This window comes from Silurus meridionalis, chromosome 24 (assembly GCF_014805685.1).
Source record: "Silurus meridionalis isolate SWU-2019-XX chromosome 24, ASM1480568v1, whole genome shotgun sequence".
Classification (NCBI taxonomy): domain Eukaryota; kingdom Metazoa; phylum Chordata; class Actinopteri; order Siluriformes; family Siluridae; genus Silurus; species Silurus meridionalis.
The window spans coordinates 18,502,295-18,530,229 of NC_060907.1; the positions used below are offsets into that span (position 1 = coordinate 18,502,295).

General features: G+C 40.0%; 1 protein-coding gene across 2 annotated transcripts in view; it reads right to left on the reverse strand.

Moving 5' to 3' along the window:
• gpc6a (glypican 6a) overlaps positions 1-27,935 on the reverse strand; it is a 155,976-nt gene that overhangs the window by 106,771 nt on the left and 21,270 nt on the right. For both annotated transcript variants that reach the window (XM_046837834.1, XM_046837832.1), the window contains exon 2: positions 17,865-18,023. In XM_046837834.1, the coding sequence (XP_046693790.1) occupies positions 17,865-18,023 (159 nt within the window). The remainder of the gene's footprint in view (positions 1-17,864; positions 18,024-27,935) is intronic.

Genomic DNA, 27,935 nt, shown 5'->3' on the forward strand with positions numbered 1-27,935 from the left:
AGACAACCATCCATCCATCTGCTTATCTATTAATCTAATCTATTAAACAATCCATCCATTCGTATATTTGTTCATTTGCCTATTCATCCGTCTGTCCACTGCTAGCACATAAAATAACATGTCCGTGCATCCATCCATCCATCCATCCATCCATCCAGCAATCCATCCATCTACCCATCCATCAATCTATTCATGTTTGAATAAAGTTCATGCATGGTTATCTATTCATCTTTTCACCATCCATCAATCCATCCATCCATCCATCCATCCATCCATCCATCCACTTATCTATTAATCTAATCTATTAAACAATCCATCCATCTGTATATCTGTTCATTTGCCTATTCATCCTTCTGTCCACTGCCTGCACCTGAAATAGCATGTCCGTGCATCCATCCATCCATCCATCCATCCATCATCCATCCATCCATCCATCCATCCACTTCACTATCATAAGCAAATCTGATGCTATGCAGACAGATGTCAAGAGATCCTTGATTCCTTAGAGTCTCATTCACAAACCAGAGCTGGTGATAAATCAGATGAATTGAAAGTACAAAGGGAACCGGATTGCTAAAGAGAGTCGTGGGGAAAATCGAAGCACGCAAAGTTCAAATCACACAGATACGTTTAGAGACAAGCTGTTAATGTGCTCCCCAGTTTCGCATTCCATTAAAACACGAGATCCTGCAGACAGTACAGAATGGCAGCTTAATTAACTACATCATCTTATTTCTGAAAGTGTCAATTGAAGAAAAAAAAGAAATCTGGGCGCGGTGAAAGCGCAGGGTGGCGCCTTTTTTATTTTCCGCGCGGTACAGCATGAGCGCGGTCTCGCTCCAACAATAGTGGAGTTATGAAAAGCGCTAGAAGGCACAAAATAATCAGAGTGCATGATGTCAGTACATTACACCCATATGGTTTACATTCATCTGACAGCTTTACAAATAGCTTTAAATCTGAGCTGGTGCAGGATGAATTCGGGGTTATTCTCGAGGTCAGGGATGGGGGAGATGCGTTACAGGAAGCTCAAGCGTTGCTGTCCGATTGAAGTGCATCATGGGCAGCCTGAGATTACAAAATGTCAAGTGGATAAAAAAATAATAAAAATAATAAAGTAGCTAAAACTGAAGCTCTGAACAACTTTTGTAGGACTCGACTTCAATTTGACATCAGAACGCCGTGACTTTTGCTACGTTCGAAACGTGTAGGAGGTAAAACTATATTTAACGCGCGTAATTCTTTTTTCTATAAAGCTAGCTACTGTTTTAGATTAGCAAGAAATATCCATCAAGAGATTTACTGTATGACATAAAATTGAAGAAAATTCCAGAAGCTTGCATTTCTTAATCCTACACAAAAGGACTGGACCTTTTTGGACTTCTAGACTTTTTTTTATCCATATGTGGTTCTTCCACAAATTGTTTTAGATGTCTTTGGATGTGGTACGAATTTCTTTCTTTCTTTCTTTCTTTCTTTCTTTCTTTCTTTCTTTCTTTCTTTTATTCATTCACCACAAAATATTTATATTTCCTTCATTCTTCCTTTCTTTTATTATTTTCTCCTTCCTTCATTTTTCCATTTGACCCATCCCTAAATTCTTTCTTTCTTTCTTTCTTTCTTTCTTTCTTTCTTTCTTTCTTTCTTTCTTTCTTTCTTTCTTTTCCTTTTATCCATCCCTAAATATTGCCCTTGTTTTTCATCCATCCATCCATTTCTTTCTTTCACCACATATTCCTTTTAATTCTTTATCTTTTCTCCTTCCTTCCTTCCTTCTTTCCTAAACTTCCCTTTTGAGGATGTTTTCCATAATTTCATGTTTGCTTTTTCCCTAATTCTTTCTTTCTTTCTTTCTTTCTTTCTTTCTTTCTTTCTTTCTTTCTTTCTTTCTTTCTTTCTTTCTTTCTTTTCCTTTTATCCATCCCTAAACATTTCTCCTTGTTTTCCATCCATCCATCTATCCATCCATCCATCCATCCATCCATCCATCCATCCATCCATTCTTTCTTTCTTTCACCACATATTTCTTTTTTCTTTATCTTTTCTCCTTTCTTCCTTCCTTTCTTCCTTCCTACCTTTCTTCCTTCCTTCCTTCCTTCCTTCCTTCCTTCACTTTTACTTTTGAGGATATTTTCCAAAATTTCATGTTTTCTTTCTTTCTTTCTTTCTTTCTTTCTTTCTTTCTTTCTTTCTTTCGGGACTGAATTGTCCATTTGCTTCAATAAGAACCCAAACTTGTTCCAGCAGAACGATGCATCTGTTCACAAAGCCAGCTCTCTAAAGATCTGATTGAAAGTTTGAAAGTGTGTGGAAGATCTCCTGCTATAGAGCTCCAACCCTAACGAACACTTCAGGGATGAACCTCACCTACATCAGTACCTGACTTTACTAACACACTTGTCGCTTGATGAATCTCCACAAAATCTCCACAAACACACTCCAAATATCTATTAGAACCTTTTAACAGAAGAGTGGAGGTTCTTCTAACACCAAATTAACAGACTAAATGTAGAATGAGATCTTCATAAACGCACATACGAATCTCCACAAACTTAGCTAGTCATTGAATTGAGTGGTCCACCAGCTAATAATTCTAAAATAGATAGATAGTAAGATACATTTATGCTAATCGAACATATTATATATTGATTCTAGAAGGTCAGGAGGTCAGAAATAGCATTCTCGCAATGTTTGCAAACATCAGCTGTAATTATAGTCTGTTACTTACAAAATGCTTCAGGAATGTTCTAGAAACCTTCCTTAGAGCTGTGAAATTTATCAAATGCTTTTGCGAACCTAAATTTGTTACCTTTACAGCATAACTAATCTTTGGTTAACTAGCCTTCTAAAAAAAACTTAGCAGTAACACAGAAAACGTTTTGCTAACCAAATAGATTGGCCTTAAAACAGATAATGCGCATATGTTAGCTAGCTGCTAGGCTAATGCTTTTAAATTAGCTACATCCATGTTTGCTATGGAATGATATCAAAATGAACAAAATGCTTACATGATTGTTAGCACAACTCCTGGATTTGCTAATTCGATAATGAATCCTTATTGGCTAGCCACCCAGCTAGAATTAGCATAATTGACATGTTAGTAGTGATAATTCTCCAAGTAGTGATGTCTTTTCCATAGATTACTTGATTTAATCAAAATAATTAAAAAAGGATATCGCATTCATTTTATTTATTTTATTAGATTTTTTTGGATATTTCATTTGCATTCAATATCATGATATATAATATTTATCCAGGTCGGCATAAATTATTATTTTTTCAAATTGTGTTAAAAATGTAAACCGTTGTTGACAAATGTTCATAAAAAGAAACGTCAACGTTTAATGATAAACACCGAGCGATTTTAGGTTTCACATTTGGACCGTACCGAATCGTGTTTTTGTGAATTACGTATCGATGTTCAGCCACAACGTTGAACTTTTTAAACAGTCTTCAGGCATCGGCTCTTCGGTGAGCGTTCGTTTTTTCCAAAAACGAGCATCGGATAGGGTTATTGTGGACCAGGAACGATGTCCTTTGAATGACATCATCGCCGAAACCCGAGCTCACAGTTGGGAATCGGTGGTTAACTGCTTCAAAATATGCAGTGCTTGGCCTCCTTAATTGCTGCTTCCAGTTAGACATAACAATGTTAGCAAATCGGGTGGACGTGCTGTTTCGCGATTCTCAGAGATGCCATGGAGCTGAAGGAAAGGTTTGAAACATCTAAATCACCCCGCCCCCCACCCCACCCACACACACACACACACACACACACACACTCTCTCATGAGTATTAACAGCATGTTCTCTCGTCTTCTTGATCGATATGCTAGACGGACAGACAGCTGCACGCTAATTAAGGATGACGTTTTTTAAAAGAGATGTTAAAAGAGCGAGAGAAAGAGAAAACGGGAGACAGCCGGAGGACAGGATGACAGATCTGCACGCAGACGCTTAGGTTATCGGTCCAGACTCGTCAGCCAGACCTCTCTGACCATCAGCGGGGGGAAAGAAATGGCGCCCGAGTGGCTCGCGTTGTAACAACTGACAGGAAATATTACAGAGATAAAATTACAAGGCTGCCACTGCGACTGGGTGACATTGTGTGGCTTGAGGACAGTATAAAGGTTCAGGGTTTCCTTGAAAAAAAAAAAAAAAAAAAAAAAAAATGGCTGCTCGATCTTTCCTGCAGATTGAATCCATTCCTAGGACTTTTTAGCACCAAGGATTCCATTATGTTTTTATAGAGATAAGAGTAAGAACCTTTTCTTGATACCAGGGAAACCTCCTTCTTTCAGTGGACTCGATCCAAAATGGTGGCCATTTCCCCAATAAAAAAATGTATAAAAAATATTTTGTAATTAGCTTCTCAATGTTTACATTTAGTCTAATTTGCCAAGAACAAACAAAATTGATTTGAACGTAAACTTGAAGGAGCAAATCTAAAATGGCCGACACACGCTAATCAATCACCATGTCGCTAGTCAGGATGCTAATCAGGTCGTCGGCTTTTATAGCGAAAAATCCCACAAGTACCAGGAAGTACCAATGTTCACTATGTCCCCCTACTGGGAAGTAGCCTTTATTATGGAACTTTCCATTTGACCCATCCCTAAATTCTTTCTTTCTTTTTTTATTACCTGAGGTTGCGTTCCCCTCGTTCTTCCTGAATAAATGAAACTCGTTCTTTCTGCTGCTTTGGATTTGCAAATGGCTGCTTTGTCCGTGTCAAAGAGATCATATGATCGACGTCGAGCGGCCACTCGCGCGCAATTACCAGCTTTTCGCAGCATTTAGCTCAGAGTCAATATGTGATAGATTTATTATACTAATTTTTAGTTAGCCATTCTAATTTAATGAGAAAAGGGCTGGAACTGTTGGTAATTGGCCTTTTCTTCTCTTTGTTGTGTTCTGATTTGGATTCCATTCTCCTGCTTGTAGAAAACGGACAAAACTTGTTCCTTCGCAGCAAAACCATTCTAGCGCCACTTAATTGAAGCCATAATTAACAATCCTCTCAACTCAGATACTTTGATTCTAGCCTTGTTAACGCGCCAAGCATGCTCCTAAATTAGTGCGCTAGCAGGGCGCGGGGTGTGTGGGGGTCCTGCGGGATGCTGGTGGCTGCGTTCTGCGCTAATGAATCCAGCGGGCTTTAATGAGCTGAGATTAGCTTTGATTCTTGAGGGGGCCGGCGATGAAGTCAGCATTCGTCACGCCAAACAAAGCGGTGCTCAGGCGTGCGCTAATGACGAAGGGTCACCCGGACTCCGCGAGGCTACGCTTCGCTTTGCATTTATATGAGCGTCTCGCGGGGGGGAAAGGAAACGACTTGTTTATGCACTAATTTAACATTCATTTCGTCCTTTTGTCCAGCTGCTGGACGCCGAGTCCTTATTCGCTCATTTTTGTCCTTTACCTACTCTACAAACATCAACAACACAAACTCAAACTGCCCAAATCCCAGATCAACTCAACAACAAGTTTTATTTTTCCTCACACTGTTTTCTCTCCGTCTGTCTCTGTCTCTCTCTCTGTTCCACGGGGACCTGAACTTTAGGTTTTCAGTTTCTATAAACTTCACACTGAAATATTAAGCAGCTTCAAATGAAACTTTTTCCCCTGAAACACACTGAAATGAGGAGATTATGTCATTAGTGGGTGTTATTGCAGCCAATCAGATGCTTCCATTCAAGTCGCAGTCAGCGAAATGCTACACTGTTTATACACATATTATACACTTTCTTTCTTTCTTTCTTTCTTTCTTTCTTTCTTTCTTTCTTTCTTTCTTTCTTTCTCTTTCTTTCTTTCTTTTTCCTTTCTTATCCTTTTACCCATCCCGTAAATATTTAGCCATCCATCCATCCATCCATCCATCCATCCATCCATCCATCCATCCATCCATCCATTTTTTCTCTTTCTTTCTTTCTTTCTTTCTTTCTTTCTTTCTTTCTTTCTTTCTTTCACACATCAGATTTTCCTTCATTCTCATTCTTAAATTCTTCACCTAAGTTGTGTAAAATATTCTCTTTTTCAATCTTCTTTCCTCCATTCATATTTTTTTCACTTTAGCCTTATTCTTTTTTTTTTTTCTATCCCTTCCTCGACCGCTCAGTTCTAGATGCGGGGATGTGAAGGTGTTAATCTCTTTGGATGATTGGCAGCTGAACTCGCAGTCTGATATTAATGCAAAATGTTCTGCCTGTTGTGTGTGTGTGTGTGTGTGTGTGTGTCTGTGTGTGTGACAGTGTGAGCCCTAAACGTAGCATAAAGACACACAGGATGAGGTTTACAGTGAGCAGTGTGTGTGAGAGAGTGTGTGTGTGTGTGTGTGTGTGTGTGTGTGTGTGTGTGTGTGTGTGTGTGTGTGTGTGTCCACAGCACAGAGTGATTAGAACGCAGTATTATTAGCCATTAGCGCTGATTTAGCCACTGCTTAATTAAACACTGTTTGAAGTCTCACTGTGTGGCTCCTGCTCTGGATTCTGACCACATCTTCTTCTCAATAACACATAACACCCCAGTGCTGAGGTGAGAGTCTTGTGTTTATAGTGTCTGGACCATCTCATTCTGGAGGATCTCCCTCTGGAGTGTCTTCTTTTGAAACATCTCAATCTGAAACATCTCGCTCTGGAACATGGTCTGGATCCTCTTCCTTTGTAGTGTCTTCTTCTAGAGCATCTCGTTCTAAAACGTCTCACTATAGAGTATCTCCATCTGGAGCATCTAGAGTAAGTTCCTTTGGAGAATCTCACACTGAAATATCTCACTTTGGTCTCTTACTAGAGAATCTCTCTCTCTCTTTTTTTAGAATTGTCTGTTCTGTCTTACATGTTCTTTGTATTTGCTTTGCTTTGCTTCATTCATTTGAATTTTTGTTCATCCCTTTATCTATTTTCTATTTCTCTCTCTCTCTCTCTCTCTCTCTCTCTCTCTCTTTCTCTTGATCTTTCTGTCTATATTTTTAAATCTATCTATTTTTTGGAATTTTAACTGTTGGTTCGTTCCTTCCTTTCTTCTTTCTTTTTCTTTTCTTTCTTTCTTTCTTACTTTCTTTCTTTACTTTCTTTCTTACTTTCTTTCTTTACTTTCTTTGTTGTTGTTGTTTCTTTTCTTTTTCTTGAATATTATAATTTTTCATTTCTTATCTTTTCTTTTCTTTTCTTTTCATCTTACTTTTTCTTATCTTTTCCTTCTTTCTTTCTTTCTTTCTTTCTTTCTTTCTTTCTTTCTTTCTTTCTAACAACATTTACTTAATATATTCCATATATACTGTATATTTTTGCTTTATATCCCTCCTTTAATTGTACCTTTTTCCACCATTTCTTTCTTACCTCTTTTCATGCTTTCGTTCCTTTCATTCTGTTCTTTCTGCTTCGCTAAAACATGCATAGTTACCATTTCCTCAAATTCCTTCCTTTCCTTCAATCCTTCCTTCATTCTTTTATAATTTCTTTGTCTCCTTTTCTTCTCTTTCTTTTTTTTCTAATAACCAATAACTGTGCATACACAGTATACATATTTTTCTTATATCCCTCTATAATTGCATCTGGCTTCCATTCCTTCCATTCTTCCCTTCTTTCTTTTGACAACACAAATTACAATGTTGAACAGTTAACCTTTTTTCATGTCTCCTTTTCTTTCTTATTGTTCTTCCTACTTCCATCTTTTCTGACACTTCTAGAGTGTCACCATTTCGACATATTCGTTCCTTCCTACCCCTTGATTCATTTGCGTGTTAGTGCCGGATATTTAGGCCCAGATGTGCACAGATGTGAAATGCTGAAGCACAGACTGACAGCTCATGTGTCTGTAGCGCGCATCAGAAATGAAGGAAGGATTGAGCAGTAAAATTAAAATGAGAGATGGAGGATGGAGATGAATGAAAAGGGCTTTAAATAAATAAAATGGCAGTGGCGGCGCTACAGACTGATCTGCGGAAAGAGAGAGAGAGAGAGAGAGAGAGAGAGAGAGAAACAGACAGGGAGTGATGTGATGGAGGTGAAGTCTCCGCTGAGATCGTCCTCTATCGCTCCACTCACTTTAGCTCCCATCACTCCATCACAACAAAGCTTAATAATTCATCACCGATTCCAGGAAGTACACTGTGTGTGTGTGTGTGTGTGTGTGTGTGTGTGTATGTGTATGTGTGTGTATTAGAGTGACCTGTGCTTCAGGTTTCAATAAAAAAGCCAATTTCGGCATCAATGTTTAGAGCAACAGAAACACAACTGCTGTCTTTTCTCTATTCACATGGTTGCTATGGTGACAGTGGACATGTCCTAAATTACATGTCCACTTTTTTTTTTTTTACTAAAATATTAAAAACCACATACTTTATCTACAATACATGTAATTAGATGTGTTTCTTTCTCTGGACCTGACAAACTTTTCAAGGAACTAAAGAACATTTTCTAGAATACAGCCTGATTTATTATTATATTTAAATAATAACATCTTTATACAAAATATAAAAAAAGTCTGACATTAAAAAGAGACATTAACAGAGACCAAGAACCTTTTTTTTTTCCCAGAATATATTTAAACTTTTTTAGGCAACCAGGATCTGGACGGAACGGACTTCAAGAACTAAGGAACATTGTCAGGAACCAAGAATCCCTATTCAGAAACTCAGGAACCTAAATAAATAAACTTTATCATATCCATGAACTTCCACAGGAATCCAAGTACTTTGTAAAGAATTTTCAAAAATTGCCAGGAACCCAGAATCCTTTTTTGGAACTCAGGAACATACAAGCTATAATCCAGTTTCAGGAATGGGTTAATGTTTTCAAGATTCCAGAAACTTCTACAGGATCCCAAGAACTTTGTCAAGAACTGAAGAACACTGTCAGGAAATCGTTTCTTGAAAAACAGATATCAAGATATAAACCATTTTTAGAAACAGTTGTACATTTTTAGGATTTTGAGAAGTTCAGGATACCAATGAACATGTCAAGAACCCAGAATCCTTTTTCAGAATGTTCAAGCCATAAACCAGTTTCAGAAATGGTTCAATTTGTTCAGGATACCAGAAACTTCTACACAAACCCAAGAACTTTCCTAAGAACTGAAAAACGCTGTCAGGAAATCGTTTCTTGAAAAACAGATATCAAGATATAAACCATTTTTAGGAACAGTTGTACATTTTCAGGATTTTGAAAAGTTCTACATGAAATGAAATGAACATGTCAAGAACCCAGAATCCTTTTTCAGAATGTTCAAGCCATAAACCAGTTTCAGAAATGGTTGAATATTTTCAAAATACCAGGAACTTCTACACGAGCCCAAGGACTTTGTTAGGAACTCAGAAACCTTGCCAGGATCCCAGAATACTTATTTAGACACTCAAGAACCTAAAATCATTCTTTAAGAATGTTGAGAATTTTTTAGGAAGTAATTCAACATCCACAGGAATCCAATGACTTTGTACAAAAACTAAAAAAAACACTGTCAGGAACATTCAAGTAATACAAATTTGGAACAGTTCTACAGGAACCCAAGGACTTTGCTAGCAACTAAACACTAAAAACATTCTCCAGAATCCAGAATCCTTTTTCAGAACTCAGGAAGGTACAGGTCATTAACTATTTTCAGGAATGGTTGAACGTTTTTCAGGATTCCAGGATTACTACAGGAAGCCAAAAATGTTGTTACAAACTAAGAAAAATTGTAAGCAAACCAGAAACATTTTATAAAAAACAGGAACATTTAAGCTATAAACTACTTTTAGAAACAGTTGTACATTTTTCCAGGATGCCAGGAACTTCTACAGAAACCAGAGAACATTGTTAGTAACTCCGAAACATTGTCGGGAAACCAGAATCCCTTTTTGGGAACTGAGGAACATACAAGCGATACACCATTTTTAGGAATCTTATAGATTTTCCAAGAAGCCAGGAACGTCGACTGGAATCCAAGGACTTTGTTAGGAACCAAAGAACATTGTCAGGAAGCCAGAATCCTTATTTTTTTGAAAAACTGGAACATTTAATCGATATTCAAGATTTTGGGGACATTTAAAGGAATCTGGAGAACCTTTTTTGTAATTTTGACAGGAACCCAGAATCCTTTTTCAGAACTCTGGAATATACAAACTTAAACAATTTTATGGAATGGTTGAATGATTTTAGGATGTGAGGAACTTCCACAGAACTTGGAAAAAGAAAAAGGTCCAGTAACTTTTTGCATGTAAATTTGGGCACTTACAAGCTATAAACTGTTCAGATACTTTTGGAATTTCATGAGGAACTGGGAAAGTTTTTGAGGAATCACAGAACATTTCTGGAACTCAGAAACCCAGAATTGTTTTCAGAAGTGTGTTTATGTTGTTAACTTTGTAAACATAATCTTCTGTTAAGAACCAAGATATATTTCCCAGAAAGTCAGACTTTTTCACCAAAAGTATTATTTCTTTCATGAACCAAGAAGCTGCTTTAGCAATCCAAGGAGCTTGATGTTCAGAAACCTTCACCAGAATCAAGTTGATGGAACTTAGGAACATGTGTTTTATTTTCTGCTCCACTCTTGACCAAGAAGCCTTCAGTACCTTCAAAAATCCTGCTGCTAAAATGTGAGGCATGAATTGTTTGTGTTTGAGTCTCTGTGTTATGTTCCCACAGCCAGAAGGGCATTTTAATTGAAATTAATTGACACCGACTCTTTTGCACTCGGAGGAAATGTGCTCGTAAAATTAGGCACAGATGGCAGCAAACTGAACCGGAACACCTAAAAGTGAAGCCTCGGCCAAACAACGTCCCCCTAGCCCCGAATGAAGTCGATCAGCCAAGACATGTGCATGTGTCTAGAGTTTATTTCTTGAGTTTGTCGCTCGGGCTAGGGGGCAAATATACCTAGAAAACAGTTAATCGACAGGTAGAGTTGGGGGTAGAGTTGGAGTAAGTGTGGAGTTGGTGTATTTGGTTTGGTTGGGGGTAGAATTGGATTCGGTGTGGGGTTAATGTAAGGGGTATGGTTGGGTGTAGAGTTGCAGTACGTGTGGGGTAAGTTAGGGGTGGGCTTAGAGTTAATCTCAAGATTAGAGTGAGTGGTATTGATTGAAAAGAAGTGGTGGTAGTGTGAGTGGTAGTGTGCTTGTTATTATCATAAACAACAGCTACGCTAATCCCTCTCCACTGCTTCTCTTTCTCTACCCATCCCGAGGCATCCTGAGGTTGCTCCAGCTCCAGTCAAGTCCCACCTCATAAAGATTGTGGACCTTTAAAGAAGAAGATGCCGAACCCGCGAACATCTCAAACCATCTAGAGACATACCAGCGCCAATTGGATACCACCTCATGTGGAGTTTGGATACTGGACCTTCTTGATTGTTTAAAGGCTCTGGCATGGAGAAGCCGGTGGATCTGTGATGATCGCTAATGTTGAGCTTTTTTATGAGTTGCTCAGTAGCTCCTAGTTTTATAACCACAAATGACTGTAAAAGACTGTAGAAAGAACATTACTCATAATCTTACACTCCAGTGCTCTGAATTGTTTAAAGACATAATCACACTCTTGATATCACCCAAATGAGGATGGGTTCCTCTTTTGAGTCTGGTTCCTCTCAAGGTTTCTTCCTCATAACATTGAAGGGAGTTTTTCCTTGCTGCAGTTACCATGGCTGCTCATCAGGGATAAATACACACCATTCACCTTAACTGTTAAATTCTGTAAAGCTGCTTTGAGACAATATCTGGGATGGAGTGAGTGTGGGGTTAGAATGAGTGTGGGGTTAGAGTAGATTTAAGTTAGAATGAGGTATATGGTAAGAAGGTGTGGTTAAAAGGTGTGGTTAGAGGGAGTTGTCAAAGGGTGTGGTTAGAGGGTGTGGTCAGAGGGTGTGTTTAGGGAAATTATGTAATTAAGGGTACTAGTACTAGAGTACTATTTTAAGTGTGCTGTTCCTCCCTTCTCTTCTTGATTAAAAGAGAACTGAACGCACAGCATGCATCAATTCACCGAACTGACATCCGTGACTCAGCAGATTCTCATTCAATTCATTCATTCAGTTCATTCTCAAGCAACAATTACTAGTTTGTCATGTTTTACAAATGTTTAGATGCTGAAAATGGCATGCAATAGTAATTTTCGCTTTAAATGACAACAGAACTATTATATTTTCTTCATTTTTTTGTTTTTTGTTCTTCATGTCCCGATATGGAAGCTTGCTTTGGCTGGGATTTGTACTCCTGACTTTTGGTGCCAATCCCAATGCCTTAACCACTAATCTACCATTTTCCCTAAATGTTGTGCCTTGTGGCTTTTATTTGTCACATATACACTACAGTGAAAATCCTTCTTCACATATCCCAACTTGTGACAGTGTAGGGTCAGCCATAATACAGTGCCCATGAATCAGAAATGGCTTAGGTCCTTATTCAAGGGCAGCATTGAGGCTTGAACCCCCAACCTTTCAATCAGTAACCCAGAGCCTCAACCACTGCACTACTACGTCTTCACAGGAAACAGGAAGTCTAATTTACTAAGAGCCGTTTTCTTTCCATAGTGCAAACCAATGACCTCAGTCACACTTACCTTCCAGTCACACTTACCTTCCTTCCCTTACAAAGGACTGCTTTTGCAACTGAGCCTATACATTACCTTTGCCAACAATATATATAAAACTGGTTGCCTCTAATTTTCACAACTCCCCATTTACCAGTGGCCTTCACTTTTAACTTCTGACCTGCTCCTTTAAAATGAGTATGGAGTCAGTTATGAACCCCACTCATATGGCTGAAGGGATTGTGATGTAAACAGTCCGGTGATTCAGCACTGCTCCCACACACCATGTGAAGAATGCGTGGGACTAAACTTATGGAATCAAAAGCAAGGGTAATGTGCTAGCAAAGACCACCATTATCAAATGCGCAGACAAGCAAGCTGAAGTGGTTCATGTGACCAGCCGGGGGGTAGTTCTATGCATAAAAACACATTCAACAGTGAGTCAGAGTCTTTTAAGGCAAAACAACTGGAACACAAACCTACAAAATTTTAAATTGAACTGATGTCATAATAGCTGTGACATCAGCTGACCAGTCATTCATCTTGATTTTTCCACTTGTGCATTCTTTCTTTCCTCCTTAGATACTTAACAGTCTATTACTTGCTGTGGTGTTCGATGTCATATATTGTCGTGTAGCCCATAATACTAGAGAAAGTGTTTTATTATTTTGCTTGTTGACTCCACTTTTGTCTCCTTCACCTCCATCATATAAAGCACTTATATAAACATCCTTAGCATGTACTGACACTCGACAGCCTTCTCGTGCTGAAGTGCTGAGGGGGTGCGGTTGGGAGAGGGACGTCATCACCTACCCAGAGTGCTCTCCTCTCAAAGCTTGCTCAGACAATTAACTCACACACACTCACAGCGCTGGGAAGCTTAGTGCCACTTAACATGCATGCTCTCTCAGGCTTTCATATGCTAAAACGAGGGGCTTTTTAAAAAAAAAAATACATTTATATACTCAGAAATTATTTCGCACCTTCACAGAGGTTTATGTATAAAATCATTCTCTGCTGAAGGGCTTCTAGAGGCATGTGGTGGCTTCTCCTGAAAAAGTGCAAAACATCTGTCATTAACATGCACTTACAGCAGGATTGTTGGAATGTGTAGTGTAAATGAGTACTGTTGCCTTTGCTGGGAGACCAAGATTTTACTCAATTTACCTGTTTACCATCTCGCAACACCAAAAAATTTACCTACCCTCATATGCCCTCCTACAAAAGGTTCTACACCCACACTCTTACCCTATTACACCATCAAATTATCAATACCTACACTTATATACACTCTCTGTACATTCAAATTAACAATACCCAAACTCAAATACACTCTCGCACAATTAAATTATCAATACCAAAACTCAAAAACACATATACCCTTTCAGGTGACCTGGTTATCTGTGCCTATACTTGTTTTATCCTCTTACCCCCTCAGATCACCTGTCCCTACACTTGTCTACCCTCACACCCCTAAAGATCAGCCATAACTACACTTGTTTACCCTACCACACTATTGGAGCACTTATACCTACACTTAATTCTCCCCTTAGACCATTTGATCATCTGTGTTTTTTCTGCTTTACATTACTGAATCATCTGTGCCTATATTTGTTTACCATCTAACACTATCATACAATCTATACATATACTTATTTACCATCTGACAGCCTCTGATCACCAGGACCCACACATTTACTTATCCACTGAGATCATCTGATCATCTATACCTACACTCTTACCCTCACACACTACTGGAACATCTGTACACCAACCTAAGGGTACCTGCCACACCATTATATCATTCTGACATACACTTGCACAAGGCTATGCTATTTACTTTTTATGCTTTGTCACACCATATTATCAATTCTGCCCATTCTTTTTTACCTTTCCATAACATCTGATCATCAGTACCCACATATCTTTACCCTCTCACATCATCAAATTATCTGTATTTCCACTTTTTGCCCCTTTAACATCATCTGATCATCTGTACCTACACGCTTTCACCCTCTTACACCATCTGATCACCTGTGGCTACCCACTTTTACCCTTTTACACCATCTGATCACCTGTAACTATACTTCTTCCCCTCTTACACCATCTGATCCTCTGTAACTACCCTCCTTCACCCTCTTTCACCATCTGATCACCTGTAGCTATCCTCTTACACCATCTGATCACCTGTAACTACCCTCTTTTACCCTCTTACACCATCTGATCACCTGTAACTACTCTTTTTTACCATCTTACACCATCTGATCTCCTGTAACTACCCTCTTTTACCCTCTTACACCATCTGATCACATGTAACCACTCTTCTTTACCCTCTTACACCATCTGATCACCTTTAACTACCCTATCTTACCCTCTTACACCATCTGATCACCTGTAACTTTCCTTCTTTACCCTCTTACACCATCTAGTCACATGTAACAACAATTGTTTAATGTCTGACATGTTACATGATCTATAACAGTACTTGTTTACCCTCTCACACCATTCTTTCCCATTAGATCATGCCTACCTACATTCTTGTTCCTTACACACTATCAGGCCATCTTTGCCATTCATTTGTTTGCCCGATCGAAAACATAATCTGTTTCTCTTTGTTCAGGTAAATCAGGTATAAAATCAGGCGGAACGTTTTGCGGTTTTAACCCGGCTTCAGTGAGTGCATCCGTGGTGTGCATGAGAAAAGATAGAGTTCATGTGTTCATCCTTGCTTCATCCAGGGAGTGAGGAATCCATCATTGACGTTGCTGTGGCTGAGAGAGCACAAACCGCCCAATCGATACTCACCTGCCGAGCTGAAGGGCTTTCCGAGGATTAGATGTCAAACCTGCTGGGCCTATCACTATGATAAACTCTGTGTGCATGCACTCACATGTGTGTGTGTCTGTGTGTGTTTTAAGCAACAAGAATGATCGATGAGTCTTCTAGCAATCCTATTTTCTCTAGGCATCTTTGATAATCACTTTTCTGGTTTGCATATTGAAGATGATCTCACAACAAATGCATTAAGCTATTAGGCAGAATGTTTGTCTTTAGGTCAGTCCTTTGGACATATTTGAAGAGAAAGGAGTCACGCAGTAATGCTTTTTAGGCAGGTGAGAGTAAGGGAAGGGGCAAGAATGACTGGTGAGGTGGGATTAGATTGGATTGTGGGTAGGAATAAGGATGATGGCCAAGGCTAGATAGCCAAGAGTGTAGGAACTGGATTGCAGTATGAGGCAGAGTTAGCATAAGAGATATGTATAGTAATGGTAGTTTGACGAGTAGAGTTTAAGTTTGATTTAGGAAGGGTTGGGCAAGTAATTTGGAGTGACATGGATGGGCAGGATTAGAAACGAGTTTATTAGAAGGACAGTGCATATAGAACATTTTGGGGACAAAGTGAGAGAGACCAAAGGGAGATTGTTTGGACATGGGCAGAGAAGGGACATGGGGTACATCGGGAGGAGAATGCTGAGGATGGAGCCACCAGGAAGGAGGAACAGAGGAAGACCAAGAAGGAGGTTTATGGTTGTGGTGAAGGAAGACATGCAGGTGGCTGGTTTGAAAGAGGCAGATGTAGAGGACAGAGTAGTATGAGACGGATATTCCGCTGTGGCGACCCCTAACGGAAGCAGACGAAAGAATAAGAAGGGGCAAGTAGGAGTAAAAGTAAAAGTGTGGGTGGGGGGTTGGGGTTAAGAGGAAATTGAGAGGTTGGATTAGAATGATGGACAGGGCTAGAAGTCCCAGTGACCTAGAATTTGACAAAGAGGTTGGACTGGTGTAGTAGGTGGAGTAAGATTTGGGGTTAGAGTGAGACGTAGGATTTGAGTGGGGCAATAAGATTAAACGATTAATTCCCTTGCTGAGGTATTGCCAGGTTCAATGGGTTTAAGTGGCCTAAACCATCCTTCTAATATGAGGAAATGGCTTGCTAATTCAATCATGGCTACCACGAACCTCAACTGCAGAGCGTGTGTGTGTTTTCTTTCAAATCTATATCATCCGCACGAAAACTTTCGTAATACTATCCGCATAGTTGTTGTGTTTTAGAACCTTTCGATGCTTTCGCGAGCCGTCGCCTCTAATTAGCAAGACATTTGAGGCTAGTGCTCAACCAGATCGAGTTCTGCCGACGCCTCACCGAACTGTTCACACTTGTCATTTCTAATTCCACAGAATTTTAATCAAACCCAATCCTCTGCAGTGTTCAGCTCCTGTCAGAGTTTTTTAGTCAGTGTCTCCTTTGCTAACACAAAGCTCTCTATAGAATCCAAAAGGTTTTATGTGCACATCACACTTCACCGCCTCGGGTCAGGGCTGTCACTGGAATTAGGGCAACCTTATCTCTCTCTCTCTCTGGCTCTCTCATTCTCTCTCACACAAACATGTATACACTCACACAAACACACAAACACACACACACACACACACACACACACACACACACAGCTGCAGGATTATCTCGTAGGTGTGTAAGCAGGTCTAAGTTAAAGTACTCAGAGGCCTAAAAAGGAACACACACTGCCAGTTCAAATACTCTGGGATATAACCATGATGTTAAAGAAAGCCACACACACACACACACACACACCCTATTATTTTTACATTTAGTGATTCTTCCAGATCTGCTCCTCATTCATTCTTTAGGAAGATGTACACAGATGAGAGACGTAAGGGTGAGTGTGAATGGCCACATGGGCAGAGTCAGTGGGGTGGGTGGAAAAAAAAAAAAGGGTGGAGTGATGGTTTAAATAGGAAGCTGAGCGGATTCTGAGGGGTCAGAAATGTAGGAACATGGCTGGTGTCAATGGGGTTGGGAGAACAGGACGAAGGGTGGAGTCGAGTTATGGGGCAAATCAGAAGATAAGCAAATTCTGAGGGGTGGAAAAGTAGGAAAATGGCTAGGGTCAATGGGGTGGAGAGAACTGGACGGACCGATGGGGTAATTAGATAAAAAGAACGGATTCTGGGTTGTCAGAAAGTTAGGAAAATGACCCGGGTCAGTGAGGTGGGGAGAACAGGACAATGGGTGGAGTCAAGTGATGCGGTTGATAGGAAGATAAGTGGATTCTAAGGAGTCAGGGAGGTTGGAAAAGTCGATTGATTATATAAAGGAGAAATAAGAGGGTTCAAATTTCAGAATGTGGGGGCGGAGTTAGCATACAGATCAACCCTAATCAAAATGCCGGCCACTCAAAGATACACGCACACACCGAAATGTAAATGCTAACGCTAATGTTTACTAATGTCCACATGATGCAGGTTAACAGCCGCTAACACGAACGCTACAACATCAAATCAATGCTAAGACCATTAAAAGCAAGAACACCCTGAAACAAGACTTCCTGCGTCTTACCGTCAAACTTCCTGTGTTTGGTGGTGAAGACGTTCCTCAGGGTGACACTGCTCTCCTCCATTAGTCGTTCGAGATCGGCTTTACTGCGATGCGCGAGTAGGTCCTCCATCTCCACCCCGCAGCACGTGTACTCCTGAGAACACACACGTAGGTGCTCACCTGTATAACACACACACACACACACACACACACACACACACACATTTTATTACACCCACAGCTTTTGGCCCGATTGCACAACAACCAAAAGAAACACCAACTGGATCTAACGATGCGTTTCAGCTTGCTGTGACATCATTAATTAGCGACGCCCCGTATCAGTCACCCAAAGATAAATATGCTTTCATTTGCATACATTTGCATCCTGAGGATATACACTAAACTGAAAACAATGATGTGTATGTGTGTGTGCCTGATTTCTCCAGGGCTCTGTATACAATCTTGTTCCTGAGATTTCTTGCACTAATAACACAATAAAAACAATAACAGTCTTGCTGGCATATACATAAACATATACATTACCTCAGCTAACACACTATTAGATTTTCAGGCAATGAGGTTTAAATCTAGCTCAGTAAAGTGCTAGGTAGCTGCTTAGCTTGACTAACTGGTTTATAATAATGCTACATTGTTAGCATTTATGCCTAGGCAGTGTCCCTAGCGCTCACTTTTTAGGGCTAGTATTGATGGACAACATTTAAATGCCACTAGTTTAAAGGTTCTTTTCCAAAGCGCCAGCTAGCTATTGTTATTATTCAGGAACAAAATCGGTAGCCTCTGTCCCAGACACTGAATTCTGTAAATGTAGAACCGATGGTAAAAAACAAATGAACTGTATGACTAGCTTGCTGTTAGAAAATTAAACCACGTTAGCAAACTAATGTGGTGCTACGGGGTCCCCTGCTTATGTTTATACGTATATCGGCTAATCAATGAGACGTGCGTTGACTTTTGTACTTGGTTTTTGACAGAAAGTGCACAGGAGCCATGTTTATTCATTAAGACGGTGATTACGCGCCTGTGCTGTGTGGGAAATGAAACGTGAATTAAATGTGCGGTGACATTAAAATGTGCTGAGTGGCTGAGTTTAAATCTGTGTGTGTGTGTGTGTGTGTGTGTGTGTGTGTGTGTGTGTGTGATGTGTGTTCTGTCCAACCCTGAAACAGAGCAGCCTGCAGCGAGAAATGAATATCCCAGTGATTAGCACGTTAATCTCAAGCCTGTAGGTAAAATTTAGCCCCCGCAATGACGTATTTATTGACGGTTGCTAACTAGCAAGTAACGTACTTTGGTAAAGTTGTGTAGCGATTATAGCTGCTCATAGCGATGCTAGGTCACTTGTTTTAGAGAGCAGTTAGCGAATCTGATAATGCTAAGGCAGAAAAAAAGAATGAAAGCTTGAGGAATGAGTGGACGCTTCTGAGTGGTTGTGGTTCGAAAAAAAAATAGCATGAGGTCAAATAAGGGAACGTTGTGAGGTAAATATGGTAATAAGAAGGCGTGTTTCGAATTAAGTACATGTGTGGTTTAAATCCTCGTATACAAATGTTTGTTTCAGTCCATATATGGTTTATTTCCATATATGGAAAGAATAATAATAGCGAAGCCTTTATGCCATAAATGGTAATGTAGCATCTTTTTATGCGCATATATGGAAATTTGGACTGCTTTATATGGGGCCATGAATGGAATCTCTGCAAATGTGGGTATGGCTTGGCGCTATATGGAAATGTGGGCGTGTCTTATGGCCCTATATGCAAATGAGAGCCATTTGCTGTAAGTCCTGCTGAACAGAGTATATATATATATATATATATATATATATATATATATATATATATATATATATATATATAAAAACTGATGGTCATGTGATCAAACCCTGCTTTTTAATTGGTCGGTCAGTTTCTATGACAGAAATACAACTCTGTGTGTGTGTGTGTGTGTGTGTGTCAGCATTAAGCTGATAAAGCGTTCATCATGAGGCAGATGGAATGATGGATCGCTCAGGAACCGCAGAGGAACAGAAACCTGATCTGCCCGTTAATTCACTAATAAACTCACACACACTCTTCTCTTTTCTCCCAGTCACCGCAAATACATCACCATCGATTCTCCATCACACACACACACACACACACACACACACACACACGAGAGTTAACAATGTTGGAGTCAGATCTTCTTCACCTTCTTCAGAGCTTCACTGTGAGGTTTTCTCCTTCTTTGTTATTATTATTTAGCACAAGGACACGGTCGATTTTATTACACTACTCTCCCTATAGCGTCTTGTATAACGCGTGTGTGTGTGTGTGTGTGTGTGTGTGTGTGTTTTAACATGTAACACAAATGATTCCGACCAGAACAGATGTGAACGATCTTTTCCATACCAAGTCCGGTGTGATGAAGCGGAAATGTGGCTTGATGATGCATCTGCCATCTGGACTTCCTCATTCCAGTCCCACATCCCCTTACTCACTCCCCGCTGAGATTCAGACCTGAATGAAATGCCTCCAATCGAGACGCGAGAAAAGTCCCAGAATCCGGCTGCGCCATATGCTACCATGTCCCTACGCTAACTTCCCCACAAAACTTCAGAGGGTTCAGGATGCTCACACTTTCTTTTAAGCCAGGGTTCGATGAGAGATGACCTGTCCCAGGCTAGAAGCTAAATATTTCGCTAGTTACTTAGCATTCGTCCTATTTTCCTGTTTTCCCACATTAGCCAGTATCCAAGGTTGCCACTGAGGAAAAGTTACCGCTAAGGCACGATAAGCCGATTTGCTAAGTTCACACCGATTTGACAACTAGCTGATATCTGAAGCGCCAGAGATTTGCTAGCGATGTTATTCCGTGCTAAAATCAAACAACTAACTAGCAAACGTTTTAGTACAAAAAAAGCGCAGCAAGCAGTTACCTTGTCAAACTAGCCGCTCTAGCTAGAGTATGTTGTGTGTTAGCCACAGCTAGCGTTCCTAAGAGGTCGTTTGTTTCATTTCTCAGGCAACACATTAAGACCTATTTAGCGTTCTGCATAAATTATTTGCTTTATTGGTTTAAAATTACATGTTCTGCGAAGTCTCTGAGGGCGTTAAAACAAAAAAAAGTTTCCGTTGCTATTGCAACAGTCGAGTGAAATACTTGTCGGAGTTGTTAGTTGTGTTTCTCCGTATTGCATCAGATGAAAATATTCTACGTTACGGCCACAATAACCAACTCGGCATGTTTGTGCGCTTTCCTGCGCTAGCCGCACACTTCCCATTCAAACACTATTTAACCGCATTTATTAAACTGGATCTCTTCCTCTCTCCGTCTCCCTCTCCCTCTCCATCTCCCTCTCCATCTCCATCTCCATCTCCTTCTCCCTCTCTGTCTCTCCCGCAGCACGGCCGTGGTTATGCTACACTTGTTTAAACGCCATCGATTTCAGGATAAACTCTTCTTTTCATTGCCGTGCTACAGACTCTGAAGGTTTCAGATCAAGCTTTCAGGCGGAAACACAGATCAGCTGCAGAAGCTTACAAACGCCACACTGAGGGACACTGTATGCTAACTCCATCATGTACACTACATAGGGGCACTACAGTAGGGACTCTACTGTCCAGCAATACTCAAATGTACACTACGTAGGAAGACTACATAAGGTCCCTACTGTCCAACAATACTCAAATGTACACTACATAGGAAGACTACATAGAGTCCCTACTGTCCAACAATACTCAAATGTACACTGCATAGGAAGACTACATAAGGTCCCTACTGTCCAACAACACTCAAATGTACACTACATAGGAAGACTACATAGAGTCCCTACTGTCCAACAATACTCAAATGTACACTACATAAGGTCCCTACTGTCCAACAATGCTCAAATGTACACTGCATAGGAAGATTACATAGAGTCCCTACTGTCTAACAATACTCAAATGTACACTGCATAGGAAGACTAAATAAGGTCCCTACTGTCCAACAACACTCAAATGTACACTACATAGGAAGACTACATAGAGTCCCTACTGTCCAGCAATACTCAAATGTACACTACATAGGAAGACTACATAAGGTCCCTACTGTCCAACAATACTCAAATGTACACTGCATAGGAAGACTACATAAGGTCCCTACTGTCCAACAATACTCAAATGTACACTACATAGAGTCCATACTGTCCAACAATGCTCAAATGTACACTACATAGCAAGACTACATAGAGTCCCTATTGTCCAACAATACTCAAATGTACACTACATAGGGACACTACTGTAGGGACTCTACTGTCCAACAATACTCAAATGTACACTACATAGGAAGAATAAATAAGGTCCCTACTGTCCAACAATATTTAAATGAACACTGCATAGGAAAACTACATAAGGTCCCTACTGTCTAGGAAGACTACATAGAGTCTTTACTGTCCAACAATACTCAAATGTACACTACATAGGGACACTACTATACTCTAGACTATCTTCCTTCTCTCTCTGTATCCATCACATTCGCTTATATCTGGTTCATTGGCTTTGTGTCTCTCTGCATCTTGTCCTTGACTCTCTCTCACACTCTCACACTCTCTCTATCTCACTATCTCACTCTCTCTCTCCTTCCAGGCTGTCTGTCTCTCCTCTCCTCCTCTGGAGGAGTAATGGAGTGTAAACTCTCTGTCTGTCTGCTCTTTTCTCAAACTATTTCATGGACAATAAGCTTTATTTTTTAGTGATTAACATAGTGCTGTGGGACCACACACACACACACACACACACACACACACACACACACACACACACACACACACAAGTGCATGAAAGAGAAATAAAAATGTAGACTGGGATTCAGTGTAAACAGGAAGTGATCAATGGCTCTGTCCCAAATCACACACACATCAGTCGATTATCCCTCCCATTCGTTACCCGCTGTCTGTCTCTCTCTTCACTCTTTATCTATCTATTATCTCTTCTTTTTCTCACCTGTCTATCTTTCGATATGTGTGTAGTTTTTGTCCAACCGTTTTGTACTAGCTGTCCGTCTAAGACGTGTCTACATTCTGTCTGTCTAGGATACTTTTGTTTCATGGCTATCATTCCGTCTGTCCTTTTTCCATCTCCTATCCATCTGTCTTCTCACAGTATCTATCTTTTTTTGTCCCTGTCTGTTTTTTGTCCCTCAGCCCTTTTCATTTGTGTCTTTCATTCCTCTATATTTCTCAATTAATTCTTAAATTGTCTTCTGTTTTTCTTTTGTCCCAAGCTGTCTTTTCCTCTGCTGTCTCTCCTCTGCAAAGAAAAAAAGAAAGCTCTCTCTCTTTCTTTTATATGACTTGTTTGTCCCAACTGTCTGTCTGCCTGAGCTCTGTTTGTCTCTAGCTGTCTGTCTTTCCGGGACCTATAATTTGTCTTTTATCCAAGTCATTTGTCCCCTGCTGTCTATCTCTTTGAGATCAATATCTGTCTTTTATCTGACTCTTTTGTCCCTAACTGTCTGTCTATTAGAGACCTACTGTATATCTTATTTTTTCCCCAGCCTTTCATGGACCTATATATACCTGTCTGTCCCTCAAAGACCTATATCCGTCTTTTATCTCAAAGAGACACCAGTCTCTTTCACTGAGATCATTATTTGTCTTTTATCTGACTTTGTTTGTCCCCAGCTGTCTGTCTTTCATGAACCTATATTTCTTTTTTATCTGACTCTTTGTCCCCTGCTGTCCGTCGCTTAAAGACCGATATCCGTCTTTTATCTCAAATAGACACCTGTCTCTTTCTTTGAGATCTTTCAACTAATTTTTTTGTCCCTAGCTGTCTGTCTTTCAGGGACCTACATCTGTCTTTTATCTCAAAGAGACACCTGTCTGTCTTTTTAAAATGAATATCTGTCTATTAACTGACTCTTTTGACCCCAGACCCATATTTGTCTTTTATTTAGAAGAGACACCTGTCTGTCTCTTTGAAATCAATAGCTGTCTTTCATCTGACTTTTTGTCCCCAGCTTTCTGTCTTTCAAGGACCTATATCTGTCTTTTATCTTAAAAGTCTTTTATCTCACCCGTCTGTCTCTTTGAGATCAATATCTGTCTTTTATCAAAAGTCTATCGTCCCCAGCTGTCTGTCTCCCTGTCATATTTATTCCAAATCATCTGGGATTTAAAAGAAAAATTTAAAAAATTAAACACTTTTGTCCACATCTCTGAACCCTTTGTTCATTTTATTCACCGTTTTGTCCCCCATACATCTGTCTTTTAACTGTCTTTAGTTCTCTCTCTCTTCTCTCGGTCTCTCCCTCACCGTCTCAATTTTTTATTGTCTGCTGAAGTGCCCACTTGCTTAGAGGAAGCGAGTTCTTCGCTCAACCCCAGAAGGAAACTTCATTTATTTCTCGATTTCATTTCCAATGGATTTTTAAATTCCCTTTTCTCCATCTTTAAAGCTCCTAATGGCTTTAACGCCTTTTATCTCTCACCCGGTGTCTGACCGGCTGCGTTCCAAATCAGGCTCTAACCTCATCAACCCGCCGCCTTTCTGAGCACTACGGTTCAGGGAGTCTTCAATATTATCAGTAGAAAGGTTGACGCGGCTGCAGGGTTTTTTGTTTCGTCGAAACGCGAGCCTTGAATTTTCCTCCGGTTTAATCGCGTCAGCCGTAATGAGCTTCAGACGCCGTGTGAGTGGTCGAGAGAGAGAGAGAGAGAGAGAGAGAGAGAGAGAGAGAGAGAGAGAGAGAGAGAGAGAAAGAAACATCAGAAAAATACAGTTTACAGCCAGAAAAGGGGCGGAGCTTAAGCATCTTAAGTTACCATATCTTCTGTTTTCTTTTTTATCCTTCTTCTTCTTCATTCTAACTGTTTTGTTTCCTTCTTTCCTTCCTGAACTTCACTTGTTTCTTTTTACTTTTTCCTCTTTTATTCATTTTTCTTTACATCTCTTGTTGCCCTTCATTATTCATTCTTTCTTTTTTTTCCTTTCTCCTTTTATTTTGACCCATCCCTCAATAGATCCCCCACAATTTTTCCATCCATTAATCTATCCATGAATCTTTTCTTTTCTTGTATCCTATGTTTTACCCAATTAGCTTTCTTTCTTTCTTTCTTTCTTTCTTTCTTTCTTTCTTTCTTTCTTTCTTTCTTCTTTCTTTCTTTCTCTTTTCTTACTTTTTGACCCATCAATAGATATTTCCTCCCATTTTTCAATCCATCTATTCACCCATCCATCCATCCATCCATCCATCCATCCATCTCTTTCTTTCTTTCTTTCTTTCTTTCTTTCTTTCTTTCTTTCTTTCTTTCTTTCTTTCTTTCTTTCTTTCTTTCATTTTGACCCATCATTAGATTATTTCCCTTATTTTTCAATCATCCATCCAACCAGCCATCTTCCTTTCTTTTTTTTTAACTTAGAATTTTGACCCATCCCTAAATATATCCCCTCAATTTTCCAAAAATCCATCCATCAATCCATCCATCTCTTCTTTTTCTTGCATCCTCTGTTTTACCATATTCTTTCTTTTTTCTTTCTTTCTTTCTTCCTTTCTTTCTTTCTTCTATTCATTCATCTATCCATCCATGCATCCTTTCCTTTTTTATATTTTCCTTTAATCCTGTTTTTTCCCCCTGGTTCATTTTTCTTTCTTTCTTTCTTTCTTCCTTTCTTTCTTTCTTCCTTTCTTCCTTCTTTAGTTGTTTTCATCCCTTCTCCTCATATTTCCATTTAGGTCCTTCCTTTCATTGCCATTTTCTTCTTTGCCTTTACTTCCTTTATGCCCATCTTCCCTTCTTCTACTCCTCTTTTAATTGCCTCCGGATGAAGGCTTGCCCCTAAAGCTCTGCCCTCTCATTTGAAGATACATTTCAAATTCTAAATAATGATATCTATAAACATAAAACATCTCCTCATTTAGCTTTGTATTGCAGATTTCCTCTAACAGCGGGCTGCTGATTACGGCGGACATCGAGCTGTAAAGCGCCGCTGATGGATTCCTGCCCGGATGAGAATGTGATATTTGTGCTTGGGGAGGAAACCGAAATCTGCAGGCGGAAATTAGAAACGGAAAAAAAAAAAAAAAACGAAGCAGGTCGCGTTCGGTTGTGTCTCAAACGGAGCGTGTGCGCCTTTCTTTATTTAATCCTCTTTTTCAGTTTGTTTCAGTCGGTTGTCATTTCACTTCCTGATAAAACGAATATCAGTTCTTTAATCCCACACACACACACACACACACACACACACACACACACACACACACACACACAGTATCAGCGCTTTAATCCCTTAAAGCGTGTGCTGAAGCACTCTCACTCCGAACCCTTTCTCCACCTCTCAGTGGCGCTCTCAGATGGATTACTCGTCCAACCCTGCATGTTCATGTCTCAAACTGACTCACAGTCTCACACACACTGTGGGGTGAAAGGTCATGTACTGGAGTGTGTGGCACCTCAACAATGAGTGTGTGTAAACTCCTACATTCCTTTTTTCAACTGAATGTCACGTTCGCTTCCAGTTACATTTGGAGATTTACTGGAATCCTTTCATCTAGGGGGCCAATGTTTCCTCCATGGGCCACCACTTTTTTTCTTACTATTATTTTCATTTTGACTCCCCTTTTTTCTACCTTTATGTCCTTGATTCCATTTGTCCCATTTTTCCGTTCGTCTATCTGTCCATCAATTCCTTTTCCTTCTCTGTTTTTTACTTTTCTTACATTTTTTGATCCTATCTCCTCCCTTCCTTCATTCCTTCCTTCCTATCGCATTATTTTCCTTCCTTTCTTCCTCTCTTTTCCTTTCTTCCTTTCTTCCTTCCTTCCTTTCTTGCATCCTTTGTTCCTTCCTTCCTTCCTTTGTTTCTCACTTTTTATTTCCCTGTTCCTTTCTCATTTTTTTCTTTCTCCTTCCTTCCCTAATTCCTTTATCCCTTTCAAACGTTATATGAAATGAGTTCAGAAAGGCAGCCTGGTGATGAGGTTAGGGTCTGATTTGGAACGCAGCCGGTTCCAGAAATCAACATGTTAAAGCCATTAGGAGCTTTAAAGTTGGAGAAAAGGGAATTTCAAAACCCATTCGGAATGAAATAAAGGGATAAACTAAATGAAGTTCCCTTCGGGTCGAACTCGCTTCCGCTGAAAAGAGTGCGCGCCTCGCTTTCGCGCTGACCTTTCAATTCTCGTCACAACACACACAAGTTCTGCGCGAGTGTGTGCGCGTGTTTGGAGAATGAGAAGTGAAAAGTCCTGATTCTGAATTACACACTCATTTCATGTCTGATGAAAAACAAATTGTCTCACTGCTGCTCTGAGACCGAATTCAGCTAACGGGCACACACACACGCACACACAACACACACACACGGACACACACACACAAGATAAAACAGATATTGCCTGGAGACCCCCCTTGTCCCAGACCACTCAACTGCAGAGTGAGTGTTTGTTAAAGTGTGTGTGTGTGTGTGTGTTCTTGAATGTACTGTCTTTCCTCCTCCACAGAAAGACGTGTACTCATCCCAAGCAGTCTGGCTTCCACTCCACTGAGACGGCCCTGTCGACACGCCTCAGACAAGTCTTCTCCGGGTACCTCAGGAGGTACACACAAATCTTTCTGGTCTCACCCTCGTTCAGGAACATCTTCCAGGGGTACCATCGGACATGGACAGAGACTGATTACGTGATAAGTGAGGTATCCCAGGGGACAAGTAATTGCTCCCCTTTTCCTTTATAATCTATACCACTCTGAAGCCTTCTCTCAGCATTACCTAATATCTTCATCTGTCCTTCTTTTTCAACACCCAAACACATAATACTATTATTCAAATATCTGGGCTAGGGTTTAGTATGTCTAGATGAAAGCCCTTAAACATCTAATCCATTTACATTTATGGCATGTGAAAGACTCTCTTTTTCAGAGCGACTTTTAAATAAGCAGTTGAGGGCATTTCCTCAAGGGCTTTCGGACCCATGACCTTCCAACCCTAAGGCCAACATCATAACCACTGGGCTACCAAATTTCCACTTGAATTACCCCAATCGTATAACCCCAAAATGCTTCCCGTCTAATAACTCTGAGCTTTTTGAACCCCCCCATTCCATAATCGG